The sequence below is a fragment of the Otolemur garnettii genome, unplaced genomic scaffold (assembly GCF_000181295.1).
Source record: "Otolemur garnettii isolate 467f Iridium unplaced genomic scaffold, OtoGar3 scaffold00024, whole genome shotgun sequence".
Classification (NCBI taxonomy): Eukaryota; Metazoa; Chordata; class Mammalia; order Primates; family Galagidae; genus Otolemur; species Otolemur garnettii.
Window position 1 is genome coordinate 8,278,568 of NW_003852419.1, and position 16,286 is coordinate 8,294,853.

The following is a 16,286-nucleotide window of genomic DNA, read 5'->3' on the forward strand; positions in this document are numbered from 1 at the left end:
AGCCTTGTAGAAGTAGAACAGAGTCTGAAAGGTACCAGAGCTTGTTAAGAGTTGAGGTACCTTATTAGATTTTTCTTGTTACATGTATATATTGTATAGTGGTAGAGTCGAGGCTTTTGATATATTAATCACCCAAATAGCGTATGCTGTACCTCCACAGGTAATTTTTCACTTCTCGCTCCTACCACCTCCTCCTCTTTTGAGTCTCCAACATCCATTATACCCTGTGTGCCCATGTGTGGTCATAGTTTAGTTCCCACTTATAAGTGGGAACATGTGGCATTATTTTTCTGTTTATGAGTTATTTTACTTAGGATAATGGTCCCCGCAGTTCCATCCAAGTTGTTGCAAAAGACGTTATTTCATTCTTTCTTATTGCTGAATGGTACTACATAGTATATATCATTTATACCATATTTTGTTTATCCATTTTTAAGTTGATGGGCATTAAGGTTAATTCTACATCTTTGGAATTACAAATTGTGCTGAAATAGACACGCAAGTTTATTTTTGACATAATGATTTATTTTCCTTTGGCTAGATGCAACATAATGGGATTGCAAGGTCGAATGATAGATCTAATTTTAGTTTTGAGAAGTCTCATGCTAATCTCCATAGAGGTTTTACTAATTTATATCCCCACCAATAGAATACAAATGTTCTCTTTTCACCAAATCTGTGCCAACATCTATTGGTTATTTGACTTTAACAATGATTGTTTTGATTAGAGTAAGATGGTATCTCATTGTGATTTTAATTTGTATTTCTCTAATGATTAATGATGCTGAAGATTTTTTCCTATGTTTGTTGGCCATTTGTACCAATGTCATTTTTCAACTAATTAGGAAAAAATACAAAATTCATACAAAAAACAAATGAAAAAGAAAAGAAAAAGACTGAATAGCCAAAGTAATCCCAAGCAAAAGAAATAAAACTTTTGAAGTTTTATGAAGACATTATATGTCCCAACTTCAGACTATACAGTATGTTCCAAAAATCTCCTATAAAGTCATATACAATGGGAAATTGTAGCTAAATGTGCATTTGTAAAATATTCATTACAAAATTTCATGAAGTATTTGGCTATATGTTCATAAAATAGAATAGAATACCCAGAAATTAAGTCCTACAACTATAACCAAGATATCTTTAACAAAGCAATTAAAAACATACCCTGGCGGGAAGAACCCCCTATTCAATAAATGGTGCTGGGAAAATTGGATAACACATGCAGAAGAATCTACTGGATCCTTGGAATCTCTCTCCATAAACAAGAATGAACTTAAGATGGGTTAAAGGCTTAAATATAAGATCTGAAACAATACAAATCCTAGAAGAAAACTTAGTAAAAAACTCTTCTTAAAATTGGCCTAGGCAAAGAATTTATGACTAAGTCCTCAAGCAAATGCAATAAAAACAAAAAAATAGACAAATGGGACTTAAACTAAAAAGCTTCTGCACAGCTAAGATCTAATCAAAAGAGTACACAGAATGAGAGAAAATATTTGCCAACCACGTGTCTGACAAGGATTAATATTCAGAATCTACAAGGAACTCAGCAGGACAAAGACAAGCCTAATCAATGTGGGCAAATGACATGAACAAGTATTTATAAATCTATGCTCATTTACGTTATTTCCCATCTAAAGTAAACATAAAAAGTATGCAAAGAACATCATCTTAACTTATGAACAAATACAAAGGGCATTTCTGTTCCTATTTGTTCTGGTTTAACTCTATAATTGTTAATTCCTTTTAATAATCATGTTTACTTTAGCAAGCTAATGGCTTTTACATCTATTCAATACAGACCACAGTGAAGTTCAAAGCACAAAAGTGAAATGACATATACAGTGAAAAAAACAAACACATCAATTCCAGGTTTCTTATTACAAGGGCCAGAAATTGACAACATAATACTGAGAAAATGTAAGTCAGGAAAATTAGATTTTTTTCAAGTAAACTTCCATGTTTAGAGACAAAACAATTAAAATCTGAAAAAGATTCCAAAATGTAAAATCTCATATTTCAGAGAAGGACATTGTATCCCACTATATGTCTTTATCAATAGAAATTCTATTTCTTCTGTAGTTCACTTTGATGAGTTGCTAAAGAAATAGGGGAATTTCCCTCAGAGATGGGAACTAAAGTAGTGAACTTCGGTCTTAGGATCTCAACACAACAAAAGTCTGCCCATTATCTGATATGTTGGGGACTACAAATAAAATTTCCTGATTTTTAAAAAATAAGAATAAATAATATAGGTGGCATTGCATAATTCTATACAACACTGGAGTAAGCTTTGGAATGTCTGACAACTGGCAAGTAACCCAATTATAAACTGCCTTTTAAAGATGTTGTGAGCATTAATGCAATAATGTTTGTAAATAATATACGTAAAATAACTAGCACAGGGTCCAATATAGAGTGCCCAGTAAAAAGAGTGCAGATCTAACTCACTATCGCTGGAATGAGATCCTACAATAGGCAGAATATTAAAGGGTTCTGAGAATTTATAAAATTTGGTCTGAGTTCTGTTACCTCTTGCCAATGCAAGACCAGTTTCCTTCACTGAGTCAATTCAAAGCAGTTGACATTCTATTTGAACTCAATTTTCGTAAAGTACAAGCCTCATCTAACTATCCCAGGTCTGCTTCCTACGGTGATTATGACCACTCCGTTTCTGTCTCTCTTTTTCTGTTTTAGGAAAGAATACCTTATCATTTAAAAAAAGGTCCTTTTTGTTTGTTTCTCCTCTCATCATAAAATGCACTCACATCCAAGTTCTCTGCCAAACTGGGCAACAAAAATAATACATGAGAGGACTGAAGATTCTACTTGGACTTTAAAATGCTCCAGGAAAGGTGACCCTGAAAAATTATTATGGCATGTTATCAATTAGTTGACACTATCTAGAAAAATGAAGTTAAATGTTCTGCTATTCTATTCAGTTTTATATCTCATAAATTCAGCTAAAATACTTTAGTGGAAATGCATATGGTAATGTCTAGAAAGACTTATGTTAGATATATTGTCTTTTAGATTCTCAATGGACATTTTACTTATTCAGACCACCAGTAGATATAATGCCCCAAATGACTAATTACTTCAATAATACTCAGCATGAGGAAAGTCAGTCTCAAATTTACAGGGTGGGGGGAACTCAGTTACTGTCCAATTCATAGGGCTAAAAACAAAACAGACTTTACAATGCTTAAGATGAAAGTTTATCTTAGAGAAATATTCAACCCATGAGGCTAAATTTGACACAAAATATTCAACATGACAATTTAAATGTTTACATAGGCCTATTTAAAGGCTCTATGCTTCAAAGGATTTTAACATCTATTATGTTATCCTGTCTTAATCAAGAACCCCCTATAATATCAGAGTAGTTTATACTCTTGGATTATTAGAGAAATCAGGGTGACATTACTTAGGAATGGATGTAATTTTCTAATAACCACAGGAATATGTCAATATACAATTGTGGCCAAAGAAATATATATGATTTACAAGTTCCAAAAAGACACGAAATTGTATTGGGTAGATGATTTTTTTTCTGAAATAATGTTGTAATATACAGAATTGAAGAAAAGGTGTTTTTAGACAAAAGCATTTTTAAAATGTTTTAAAAGAGAGTTTAACGTATGGAACGATTACGAAAGATAGTAACAAGAGTTCCACCTGCCCTTCATCCAGCTTCCTTCTCGTTAATAACTTAAATAGTCATTGGGCAAGTCTCAAAATGTTAACACTGGTAATAAGCTATTAACTAAAATGCAGACTTTGTTTAGTTTTACCAGTTTTTAACTAATGTCCTTTTTCTATTCCAGGATCTAATCCAGATCCCACACTGCATTAAGTTGTCATGTCTTCTTATTCCCTTCAGATTTGCCTTTCCTTATAATTCATGTATTTGGCACCTTTTAAGAATATTTGTCAGTTATTTTGCAAAGTGTCCCTCAGTTGGGCTTGTCATGATAAGATTGAGTTTATGGGTTTCTTGAGAATTAGTGAACTGCCTTTCTCAGTGGATCCTATCAGGAGGTTCATGAAGTCAATATTTCTTATTACTGGTGAAATCTAACTGGATTACTTAGCTAGTGTGATCTGCTGAGTTTTTCAGCAGACATTTACTATTCCTCCTTGCAGGAGATACTTTTAGGCTGCATAAATTATGGATCTATACTCAATGTTTTCACAAGCATTTTGGCATCCATTGATGCTAAAATGAATTTTAAAGGGTTCATGACTTCAGTAATCACTACTTTGGGATTCTAATGCTGATTTTTTATTTCCCTTATTTTTCTAGATTTACTAATTGAAATTCTTCTGTAGGATGAGTGATCTCTTTGTCAGTGTATCCACACTAGACTATCCTACCCACCCATTAGTCACTTAGTCGCTGTCTGAGTTATCACAATTGACAAGTCACAAAAAGAAGTGTGAATACAATATAATAAGATACTTTGAAAAGAGAAAGAAGAGATAGAGACTATTCACAAAACCTTTATGACAGTATATTGTTACAGTTGTTCTATTTTATTACTACTTATTAGTGCTAATCTTTGACTGTGCCTAAGTTATAAATTAACCTTTATCATAGATATGCATGCATGTGTACAAAAATAATTTATGTATAGGGTTTGGTACTATCTGAGGTTTCATGCATCCACTGCAAGTCTTGGAATATATCTATAGTGAATAAGGGAAGACTATTGTATTTTCCAAGGATTGTAAATTAAAAGGCTTCAAAAGTGTTCAACATATTGGACACTCTTATTTCACCTTCACACTCTATATCCTCAGATAGTTTACTCATGGACCTATCCAGAAGAGACTTTTAAAACTCTTCATTTGGTTTTAAGGGTATTTGTTATACAATGCCCTAAGGCTATAATCATATCATGAATTGTTTTAGTGCTCAAAATACATTTATTGCGATAGTGGCATTCTTATAAGCATATTGGTGAGGGCAATTTTTCTAAATTGGAAACACAAAGGTTGGGTTTATTCTATTAAAGAAAAAGAATTTTATTTTACCAAGTAAAAAACACAGTTATTAGTAGAAAGTTAATGAAGGGCAGCTAAATTTCATCGGAGGCACATTTCATTTGGGGAGAATGAGGTTCCTTGTTATATGTTCATTAAGTATACCTCATTTTCCCATTAAAATTGGAAATCACAATATCCTTAAAGATCACATCAAGCAGATGTTCTAAATCCTGAGGATGTTAAGCGGCAACCTATAAAAATTATATAATGTGCGTATACGTAGAGATACATATTTTTCTAAAGATAAGATGTCCTACTTCATCAGAGTCTTATGGAGGCAGAGATTCAAAGGAAGTTAAGAAAAATTGATCTAGATTAATGTCTAAAACTAGTTACCCACCTTTTGCACTCTACCCTGGCCCTGTCACCAGTGTAGAATTTAAACTTATATGATTCTCTACTACCTCTTGACCACATTGTCATTGTTAAATAGAAGTAAAATGACATTTAAAACCAACTTATTCCTGAGTTTTCAAATTGTAGGTGGATAATGGACAAAAAGAAATTGTCTGAAAAGCCTGAGCCTTGCTCATAGTTGGCATTCAAAGTCTGATATTAAAAGCTGAGTGGAGAAAAATCACATAGAAGAATTTAAAAAATTGCTTACACATACACAAAAATACTAATTGTTACTGGTATTCATCATAACAATATATAAATATGGCCGGGCTCTATAATAAAAAGCTCTTGAGAAAAGGAGAGTGAGAGAGTAGTAAAAGCTCGTCATTGAGTTGAGAACATGACTATATCCATGGAGCTCAGGTAATTATAAATGACATCATATAAGAATGATATTTTGGATGATGATCAAGCTATAAAAGCACTGGTACAAAACTGTAAATCTTACTAAAATCAACCAAATACTGCATTTGCAGTTTTCTGAATGCCTAATATTCTTCAAAATGCAATTTCTCTGGCCTTAGATCTTTTTTTAGGGGGGGAGGGCTGGGTTTGAACCCGCACCTCTGGCATATGAGGCCAGTGCCTTACTCCTTTGAGCCACCGGCACTGCCCAGGTCTTCGATCTTTAGCTATCCTTAAAAAGTTTTTCCACCTCATTTCCCCAAACACTAAATTTTGCAGTTGTGGTGACAATGTTTTTATATCTGACATGTTTGTAACCTGATTATCTATATCTTTGGACACAGACCATTTATTTAGAGAAGAATTCAAATCTTATGTATGGTTTATCAGTTTCTACGAGAGTTGACACTATAGGAAAGAAATAAAATTCTGCCTAACATTTTCTGAATCTATACATTAGAATATAGGCAAGTCTTCCATAAAGATACACTTTTCATCCCAAGCAATCCTTAAAGATTCCAATGTTCTTTCAAACCAGTCTCAGTCACTTATCTTAGGCCGCTCATCTAAAATCATGTTAACGCTATTCTGTTTGACATGAGTATTTTTCAAGAGTGGGAACAGTATATCCTTTTATAATGATAATAATTTAAACTGCTAAACAAATTACACACTGTAAACAATGTTGGCAAACAAGATGTTAAAGGCAGAAATTTTTGGAAAATCATTAAAAAATATACTGAGTTAAATTTCTTGCACAAAACATTTCTCAATTTGATTTGATTGGTTGGCTTCTAACTCATAAAATCTGAGAACTTGCCAAAGTTAAAAAAAAATCATTAAAAACAGGAAAAATGGAAAAAATTATTCATTAAATGTTTCAAAATATATTTAATGTATTATTTTAATAAGCTTGAGTTAATTTTGGCTTCAACTTGCAAGGACTCTATAGGTTGCCATCCTATTTTATTGGGCTCTCTGTTTATCATGGTGTTGTGAAGGCAACCCACCCCCTTGACTCAGCCAAAATAGGCTAACTTAGATGAAAAGCAGAAAGTATTAGGAAAAACAGGAAGAAAAATTGCTTTGATGTATATGTCTCTGCATCATTCATTACAAAATCAAAATAGTCAATACTCAACATATCTGAGAATCAGCTTTTTAAGATTATTTTGATTTTTTAGCAATAAATATTACTAACATTGCATTTGTTTTTAGGGTAAAAAATGAGCACGTTCTGAAACCAGAAACAACTGGCCTGCTAAGGTTAAACTGAGTTTTTAAAATCTTCTCATAATCAATGATGAGTTTGACCTTGTGCGAGTCTGGCCCAAGTTCTATAGGCAGATACTGATAGGAGGTAGATATTTTAGCTTGTGGCCCAAGAGAACTTTTGAAAGTCACTGGTAGGTATTATTGTCAAGTTTCCTAGCGTGGAACATGAAATACATTTCCATAAATATAACAAGAATAAAACAAAAAAAATGAAATTTGCAGCCAAACTACTAAGCAATGGACTAGTTCGGCCTAGTTGACAAAATACCCTTTCTCTTTACAGTGCCATGCATGATCTCACAGAAAATAATTCTATTATCTATGTTTGCCAGCCTGTGTGGTCTACATGATACCACACCTTACCAAACCATCAGAGAAACTTTCTCTTCCTTTTATGAGAAAATTAAAAAAAAAAAATCCTAATATGGTTGTCTTCCAGTACTGTAAAACCTCTGATTTAAACAACAACAACAACAACAAAAAACAGGTTATTGACTATGTAAAAAAAGTGACAAGTCTGAGAAAGTGTCACTTGTTTCCATCTCCTTGGAAATATTTCTTTGAAGCTTAGAATTTTAGGCTGATATTTTTAATGTACTACTTAACTACAGAAAGTTCATTAAGCTTCATCATTAAGAAAAACTCCTAAAATCCCAGCAAAATTGAACACTGTGAAAAAAATATTAATAACATAGGAAAAATTTTCTAATCTAACATAGCTACAATATTTGAAGCCTCTGATTTCTCACAAATGGAAGACAAACATTTAATCGAAATAAAGATTCATCCATGCATGAAAATATATTTTGGCTAAAAACTACCAACGAAAGACAATGTTTTGATCTAGAAGTTTAATGAGGAACTTAGATTTATTCAACAATTATTTAGTAAGTAACTACTATGTGTCAAACCTTGACTATTATATTTTTGGTTGGACTCTATCCAAAATTGGCAATTTAGAGAAGAATCCAAATCTTATGTATGGTTTATCAGTTCGTATGCGAGTTGACACTATCTTACCCTGGTAGGAAGGTAATAAAATTGTGCCTAACATTTTCTGAATCTGTACATTTAACCAGAACATAGGCAAGTCTTCCATAAAGATATACTTTGTATCCCAAACAATCCTTAAAGATTCTAATGTTCTAATGGTCCGTGATGATTTAATTTATTTGCTAATAAATTTTCTTAAGTGAAGTTAAAAAATAACCAGTGCCTACCAATGAATACTAGGGATTTAAAACTTCAGCAAAACCAAAATAACTGTGGCTTTTATTGTTATTATTTCCAAATATTAATGAGGTGGTTTTGTGTGTCTATGAATTTGTGTGAGTCAGCAGAAACAGCGGACAGTGATGTGGACAAATAGTCAGTTCCCACCAATCACTTAAGTCATGGTATTTTGTTATGAACACTAGATCATGCCACATTTAAGGATACATCTAATGCCCTCTCTGTATTGTGGTTTCTGCCTCCCAGACAATATAAAGCAGGTAACAGTGTGGTTTTGATTCTGACACTAACTAGCCCAGTGATCTTGAGCAAATCAATTGGCCCCTCCAAGCTTCCATTTTGTTGTTTGATAGGTAAAGGAGATGAAATAGAAGAACTCTGAGGTTCTTTAAATGTAATGATCATGTAACAGGGCAGATTTTCTCATCTAACAGCAAAAATTATGTTAAACATAAATTTGAAAGGACTAAAATCGTCAAACTAACCAATACTTCACTACCAAAATTGTATTCTCTAAGTAATAGAATAGCTTCAATAGATAATTGATAAATTAGTGATGACTTATATTAAAAATAAGCAATTAATCCAAACTAAATATATTAAATTTGTAGATAAATAATCAATATGATTTTCCAGAGCCCTAAAATATCTTGCCAACTTTCTGTGATGAACACAAAATTAAGTTTTAGAGCTAAGATTGTAAGATCTTCTAGCAAAATTGCATGGTCATGCAAAACATATTTACACTATCTCTTGGGACTCTTCCCTTAGACTATTCATGCTTTCAAATGGTTTTATCTCTAAAGGATATACTTTGGCACACTACTCTAGACCACCATTTTCTCCTTTCTTGAAACTCTAATAGCAATTAAGCTCCGTATGACAAATCTTGACTGTTAATACATTTAATATTTTTACAAATTGCTGGATCCTTTTTGTCTCTCTCTTTTTTATTTTTTCCCTTTTATTAAGTCATATACACATGATGAATACATTTATGTGTTTGTGGGGTATAATGTGTTGATATTTTTTAATATAGTTTGGAATGGTTACATCAAAGTAATTAATACAGCTTTCACTTCATTTACTTAATTATAGTGATAAGACATTTATGTTCTATACTTGGTAGATTTGACTTGTACCCTTACAATATTCTCCATCGGTGTGGTCCCACCATTTACCCTCTCTGTATTGAACTCCTCCCTCCCTTCCCCCTCTACTTCTCTCCTTCATCATAGGTTATAATTGTGATCTATCTTTCATAAGAAAATGTGAGCAATTATAAATTGGTTTCATAAAAGTATTGAGTACACTGGATACTTTTTCCTCCATTCTTGAGATACTTCACTAAATATCCTTTTTGTCTCTCAATCAGACTAATCTCTCAGCTAGCCTGAGCTGTGTCTTTGATTTCTCTAGTTTTTCTTATAACCACTGGGTACTTGGTGCCATCTGTGACACACAGTGGCATTAGAACCTTGCCTAATTGATGGTAAAGAGAGAGATGAAGAGGTGCAAAGAAGAGGAAGAAGGAAGAGGAGGTGGAAGGGGAGGAGAGGAAGAAGGTGACAGGAGGAAGGGGAGGAACAAGAAGGGGGGAAAGTGGGAGGAGAAGCAGAGAGAAAGACGGTAGAAGGAGAGGGAGAAGAAGAGAGAAGGAGGAGGGAGGGGAGGAGGGAGAGAAAGGAGGAGGGGAGGAAGAGAGAAAGTACTTAAGAAACGTGAGATTGTCTCTCCTAGTATTCAGTTGTTCACCAAGTCTTACAACAAATTCTGCCTTCATCCTCTTTATCTTCTTACATCCTACTTTAGTTCTTTATCTTTTCACACCTGGACTGCTTGATAGCTTCCTAAATATTTTCTGTTGTTATCTTTTCCTGGTAATTCTACCTTAGCAAATCCATGCTTGAAAAGACCCAAATCAAGTTTATAATTTTTTTCCAGTTTTAGTATATTGCTCACTCCAAAATGGTCTCTTCCTCTTTGGAACATACTTACTTTTTACATTTTATTAAGAAATGAGGCAAATACGATGTGATAAATCTGTACTTTCCCACGTATTACTAGTGTTGAACTATTTTTTTTTTAACCTATTTCTATAACCACACCACAAGCCTAGTGTGTTCCTTTCATGTAATACATTTCCTTTAAATATTGGTTGATTTGATGTATTAACTTGGAAATTAAGTGAATATTTGACCTTGTGCAGAATATACAAGACATCTTTTGATATTCTGTGGTAGGCAAATAAATTTAAAGGTTTATCCACAAAGGTAAATGAGATTTATCTGAAGCAATGTTTAGTCTGGGCAAGCAAGATGATGTTAGGCTATGTGAATTAATGTTATGAGAAGAGGAAGTCTATTGTTGTTGAGAGAGAAAATTTTGCTACGTAACTATAATTAGGGACAAATCAGAGATTAATGGTGCATTATATTCTAGAGCTTTAACTGATAAGCACCAAGAAATAGGCTTTTCAACTTTAAATGGTTTGTGAAATATTATTTCTGTATTCTGTTCCATGCACAGAAAATAATGGAGACTACGACCACTTCTCAGAAAATTCAATATTAATTCTAAAATGTGAATGATAGAGTTATAGAAATATTTCATATACTCCATAAGAGCATAAAATCTACCTCTACTAATTCGTTTCTCTATGAAAGCCTTCCAGACAATTACAGGGTAATACTACTGGTCAATGCTTTAGGTGCTTTTCATTAAAGGTATAGTGTTGCTACCAGATGGATTGCTTCATATAAAAGCACTTACCGCAAGTCCTATAATGGAAGGTTAAGTGCTATACTTAATTACTAATTTCAACTCTTATTACCTATATTTTGCAGTGTAGGCACTTTAAAAGGAACAAAATATTGTCTGCTAGTTCCTGCTTCTCTGATTATAGGATTTGGTGGTGAAAGCATTTGCTTTTCCAATGAATAATAAGCAAAAAAAGGTTTTAATGAAAATAGCCGTACCACAAACCGATATACTGGTAGCCTTTGCTATTGAATTTGTATTTAAAGTCACTTTGTTATGTAAGCTTTAATTTAGATGACACATGTTTTAAAATTTGTGTTCCTCTGTTACGGCACAGCTGCAGAAGATGCTTATCCAAGAGAAAAAGGTACTTGAAATTGTCATGGCTTATTTCCTACTTAAGCAATGCAGACAGGACAGACTATTAATGAAACATCTGATGACAACAGTGGTGACTCCCTGAGTTCTTTACATAATGATCATTAACTTTTTATATTTATTATATAGAAAATCCTCAAATGAGCTCCAATTTTCTTAAGAATAGATTCTGTTTTTCCTTGCTTATATATTTCAGAATTGCAAGTTTGCCCTCTCTTGGTTTATTAATTAGCACATTAAAATATATCTTGGTAAAGGGTGCTTGGAATCTTCCACTAAGTATTAAAAGTTGTCTTTAAAACAACTACTTCTAAGGACTTGCATCTTAATTATTAAGTTACTAGTTGCCTCTGATTTGTAAGTATCTTTTATATTGTATTTCTTATTCTGAACATCTATTTGATTAGTAAGATAGATGTGTTAAACAAGTATTAATCTAGAAAAATATCTACACATTTTTCATCAAATCCTTAATTAACACTTCCCCAATCTCAGCTATCAGTATTCAAATTGGATATTAGCTTAGCCTGGTAAAGGAGGAGAGGAAGCGTATCTTTCTTGGCCTATAGCTACTGTACAGTACCTGGTAGGTGCACAGTGAAATAAAATATAGTAAAATTGAGAGATGGAGAAAATTTCAAAAACAAAACATTTCCTAAAACAATACATTAAAAAGCTGTTTTAATAATCTATGCTTGGACACATATAATAACGTGTCCTATATTCCTCCTTTAGAGATGCATTATGCATATTCATAAAATTAAGTCCAAATATAGATATTTTTAACATAGCTTAACCCAGAATTTCCCCACTTTGCTTGAGCAGAGGATGTTCCCTCGCCCCGTACAGGTATAAATAAACTGAATAACAGAGTTCTTAAGTATACCAATTTGGAAAACACTGATAAGAGTAAAAAGTTACTAAATAAGGATCATTTTAAAGAAATGACTGCTAAAGTTAATCTTCAAGAGACAACTGCCCCTTTGCAACAGTAATAGGATTATGTGGTCAGGTCCACTACTCACAGATGACAACATCTCTTGGGCAAAGCCTGGACCTTACCCTTCTGTCTACCCTTCGGCATATGCAGGGCAACAACTTCCCCTCAGCAAACAGGTATGATCAGCCCATAGTCTAGGAAAGTTTCTAGTTGACTTTTCTGTAATTCTACAGAAGTTGAAGTCACTATCTTTAGAAAGCATATTTATACTAGGATTTCAGATTCTGCAATAAGGGATAAGCAGGGGCTAGGTGAGGGCACGTGTGTATTTAAGTTACGTTGCTTCCACCATTATTTCACCTTATTCTAGATGGTTCACCTAATTGTCGTATAAAACCGTGATAGTTCCCAGGGCACCAATTCAGCAAATATTTGAGTGCCTTCTATTTGCCAGTATTATAAGAAGACACTGGACATATTATCAATTTGCTTGCTTCTGAATTCCATCATAGAAGTTTTTATCACATTTAATTCAGCAAATATTTGTAGAACACTAGGGTGACAGCATAGGTTTGGACTGAGGCTTGAAGATTTAAAATTTTATAAATCACAAAAGCTCCAGAGAGCACCACAGCCATTCCCCAATTAGGAGTCAGCACTAGTGAAATTTGGTATTTAATTAATAAATTAGTTATTTTATTAAATTACTTCTTCCAAAACCCCAAATAATTCTAATATATATAGATATCGATACATATATATGTGTATAGGTTATCATTTCATTGTGCAAAATAAAAATTTATTTTCTACTTTTTCTTTACACTGAGTTATAAGTTGTGTACTGTGTCAAAAATAGTTCTATCTGAAAGGGAACGGAGAGAAATGAGACTAACGCTTTTTGTAACCTATTTTGTATTAAAATATAGTAAGGAAGATGATTAATATTTTACTTTAAAAAGCCTATTTTAAATTGAGAATTAAATGCAACCACAACACTGGTTTCTGTATCTTATCTACAAACTTAATTTCAATAATATAATATTGATGAAACTCACTAACAATAAACATTATAGTTTTATTTTGTTAATAATGACTTGCCCTTCATTTTATACACTTGAGTAGTACTGGTGTCACAGAATCCTTATCAAAGTCCATGATTATGAAAGTGAAAACACACTTCCTTTCCTCATACGTTATAACTACTGATTTACAGTACTGTTTTTTAAAACTAGTTCCCTACTTGTCTGTGGTCCTTCTGCACTTGTCATGAGTTTCAGCTGTGCATCACCACCCATCAAAGGAATGGTCAGGCCTTATTTTTGCTCCCCTCGTTTTAACTTTTAAGTTTGTTACTTTTGACAAAGCCTTTCCTTCGTTCCAATGCGAGGATCCAGTACAAAGAGCTTTGGCATGTTGTGCTTTTCGTGTGTGCATTTTTCTGGTTTCACTGATGTCCCGAATTTTGCAAATGATATCGTGTGCCTTCAAGTTCTCTTATAAAATGCCATTTGTACACTGTGGCAAGAACAGTTTAGGACAATATTACAATCACATGACTTTAAAGTCCAATAAATACTCGATGGTTTCTCAGAAAATCACAATTTGGCGAAACAGACGCAAAATTGTTTTCCAGTTTATCTTTCATATCATCTCCCCCAGATACACATTCACTTGCTTACCTGCAGGGTAGCGCTCAATAACTGGCCAGCTGTCCACCTGTAATGTGGCATTGCCGCCACTCCTCGTGAAACGAACTACGTGGTATTTCCCATCATTGATGATTGCATTGGACTCTTCAATGGCAATGTCATCTGTCCCAACATTAAACTTAACTCCAATTTTTCCTTGGTGCTGGGAGGAAAAGAAAAGAAGTGTATTAATTGGCATTCATTAGTCTACATTTAATAAAAATCATACACAAGTCCTCATTTGAGAACACGCTTTGAACAACAGCTCCTTTCCTCCAAATTTACTTCTAAAAAACTGCATGAAGTAGAGGCAATATTCTTGACATTTGGGTAAATAGTTAAGACATTTCTTTCATGGATAATGGGTATTCCCAAAGACAGACTTTCAAGGGGACTTGAGCCGCCTTCTTCCCAGAGGGGGCCGGGGGAAGGTGCACAGTGGTCTGTGTGGAAGGACGCCCCTTCGTGTCCATAGCTCCTTCAATCACTCTCCCCTCTTCACAATAAAAATGAGGCTTCAAATTCGTCCTTTTACTAACTGGTGAATTCAGAACAATGAAGTCCCTACAGCCGATTGGCAAATGGCTCACAATATAGAAAATCATTCTAAAAGGTATAGGGCACTAAGTTATTTAGTGGGTGCTTTTTCTTAGTTCACTATTCACAAGACTGTCAACTACTGAGGGCCTATTCAATTTCTTTATTCACTTAGGCCAGGCTTGCAAAGAAGAACACTGAGAACTGCTTTTCTGGCTCTGAATTAATGATCTACTCCAGTCTGTTAGAAAGGCAGGAAAAGCCCAAGGAAACCGATAATTAGGAGAGAAGTTTTGTGAGACTTGGGATATGAGGTGATTTGTACATACCTCCAAGGTGGAAGGCTAATTTCCCCTTATCTCAAGTGCATTGGAAAGCAACTTTAACGAACTATTTCAGAAGGTTTGATGTGTTTTTTGGAACTTGGTGGCTATGGCCAAGGTAGTCGGTAAACTGGGACTTGACTATACCTGAGAAATCTTCAAGATGAGACCATGGCAGGCTGATGCCCAATGGCCAGGCAAAGAGACACGGCTATACCAGAGGCCACTTTTGCAACAGAATTTGTTAGAACAACAGACACGTGAACATTACTTGTGGAGCTCTGCTATAGTGAGCCAGTAATCTGTTGCATCCTACTCAGTAGGGCCACTGAAGGGAACAGGCTTAAAGGTGAAGAAAACTCAACAGAAAGAACCTGAACTTGCAGGGATGGATGCCCAAGGGCTGAGGCGGGGCTCCTAAATGAAGTACCTTCACTCATCTCAAGGGACTTGCAGGTAAAGAAATCCTATTGTTGTGGCTCATATCGCTAAAGACCTGCCAAAGTATAGCACTTATGCAGAGGTAAGCCCAGCCAGGTGACTACAATAGTATTTTCAAATAAGGTCATTTCTTCCCCCTATGTGTCCTTTTTCCTGCTTAAGTGAATCAAAAAGGAGGAGGAGCAGTGAAAATTATGGAAATAAAAGGAAAAAAAATCATGTTTTCCTTCCTAGTGTAAATGGAGGCTCTGATGTGGCCAAAGCAGGGATAACGGAGGAGCTTCAGCTGAAGTTCTGCCGTTACAGAGCAGTGAACTGCAGTTACTTTCTGTGTTTAAAAGTGAACAGACCATCTTTTCACTAACCAAGAGTCACCGAAGTATTATTAAGACTTTCCTTGGACTTCCCTGGTGCTCAGGAAGAAATCCTTCTTTTCTATTTTATTTCAGGAAGGAATATTTTCACAGAGCAGGTTTAAATCTTTTTTTTTTGCAGTTTTTGTTTTTAATTTCTTATAGCATAACTGTGTACATTAATGCAATCATGGGGTACAGTGTGCTGTTTTCATATACATTTGGAAATATTCTCATCAAACTGGTTAACATAACCTTCACGTCTTATTGCATCCTAGGAAGCAGCTCTTTCAAAATAACAAGAACATGAAAGTTTTTTGTTACTCTGAAGTTGCTCATTGTTTTAGGGTCTCTGCCATTATGGATACATGCCTTATCTAGGATGGACTGAAACCATTCTTGAAGTTTCCGATCTGTTCTGTTGGAAGGCTATAAGAGTAGATTTTGAACAGAGTTCTAAATATTAATGAGGTCCAAGTTCTGTAAATAGAAGCAT

The 16,286-nt window shown here is 34.2% G+C and overlaps 1 protein-coding gene across 8 annotated transcripts in view; it reads right to left on the reverse strand.

The window, feature by feature from the left end:
- NRXN1 (neurexin 1) overlaps positions 1-16,286 on the reverse strand; it is a 690,023-nt gene that overhangs the window by 163,624 nt on the left and 510,113 nt on the right. For all 8 annotated transcript variants that reach the window (XM_023512121.1, XM_023512126.1, XM_023512122.1 and 5 more), the window contains one exon: positions 14,128-14,299. In XM_023512121.1, the coding sequence (XP_023367889.1) occupies positions 14,128-14,299 (172 nt within the window). The remainder of the gene's footprint in view (positions 1-14,127; positions 14,300-16,286) is intronic.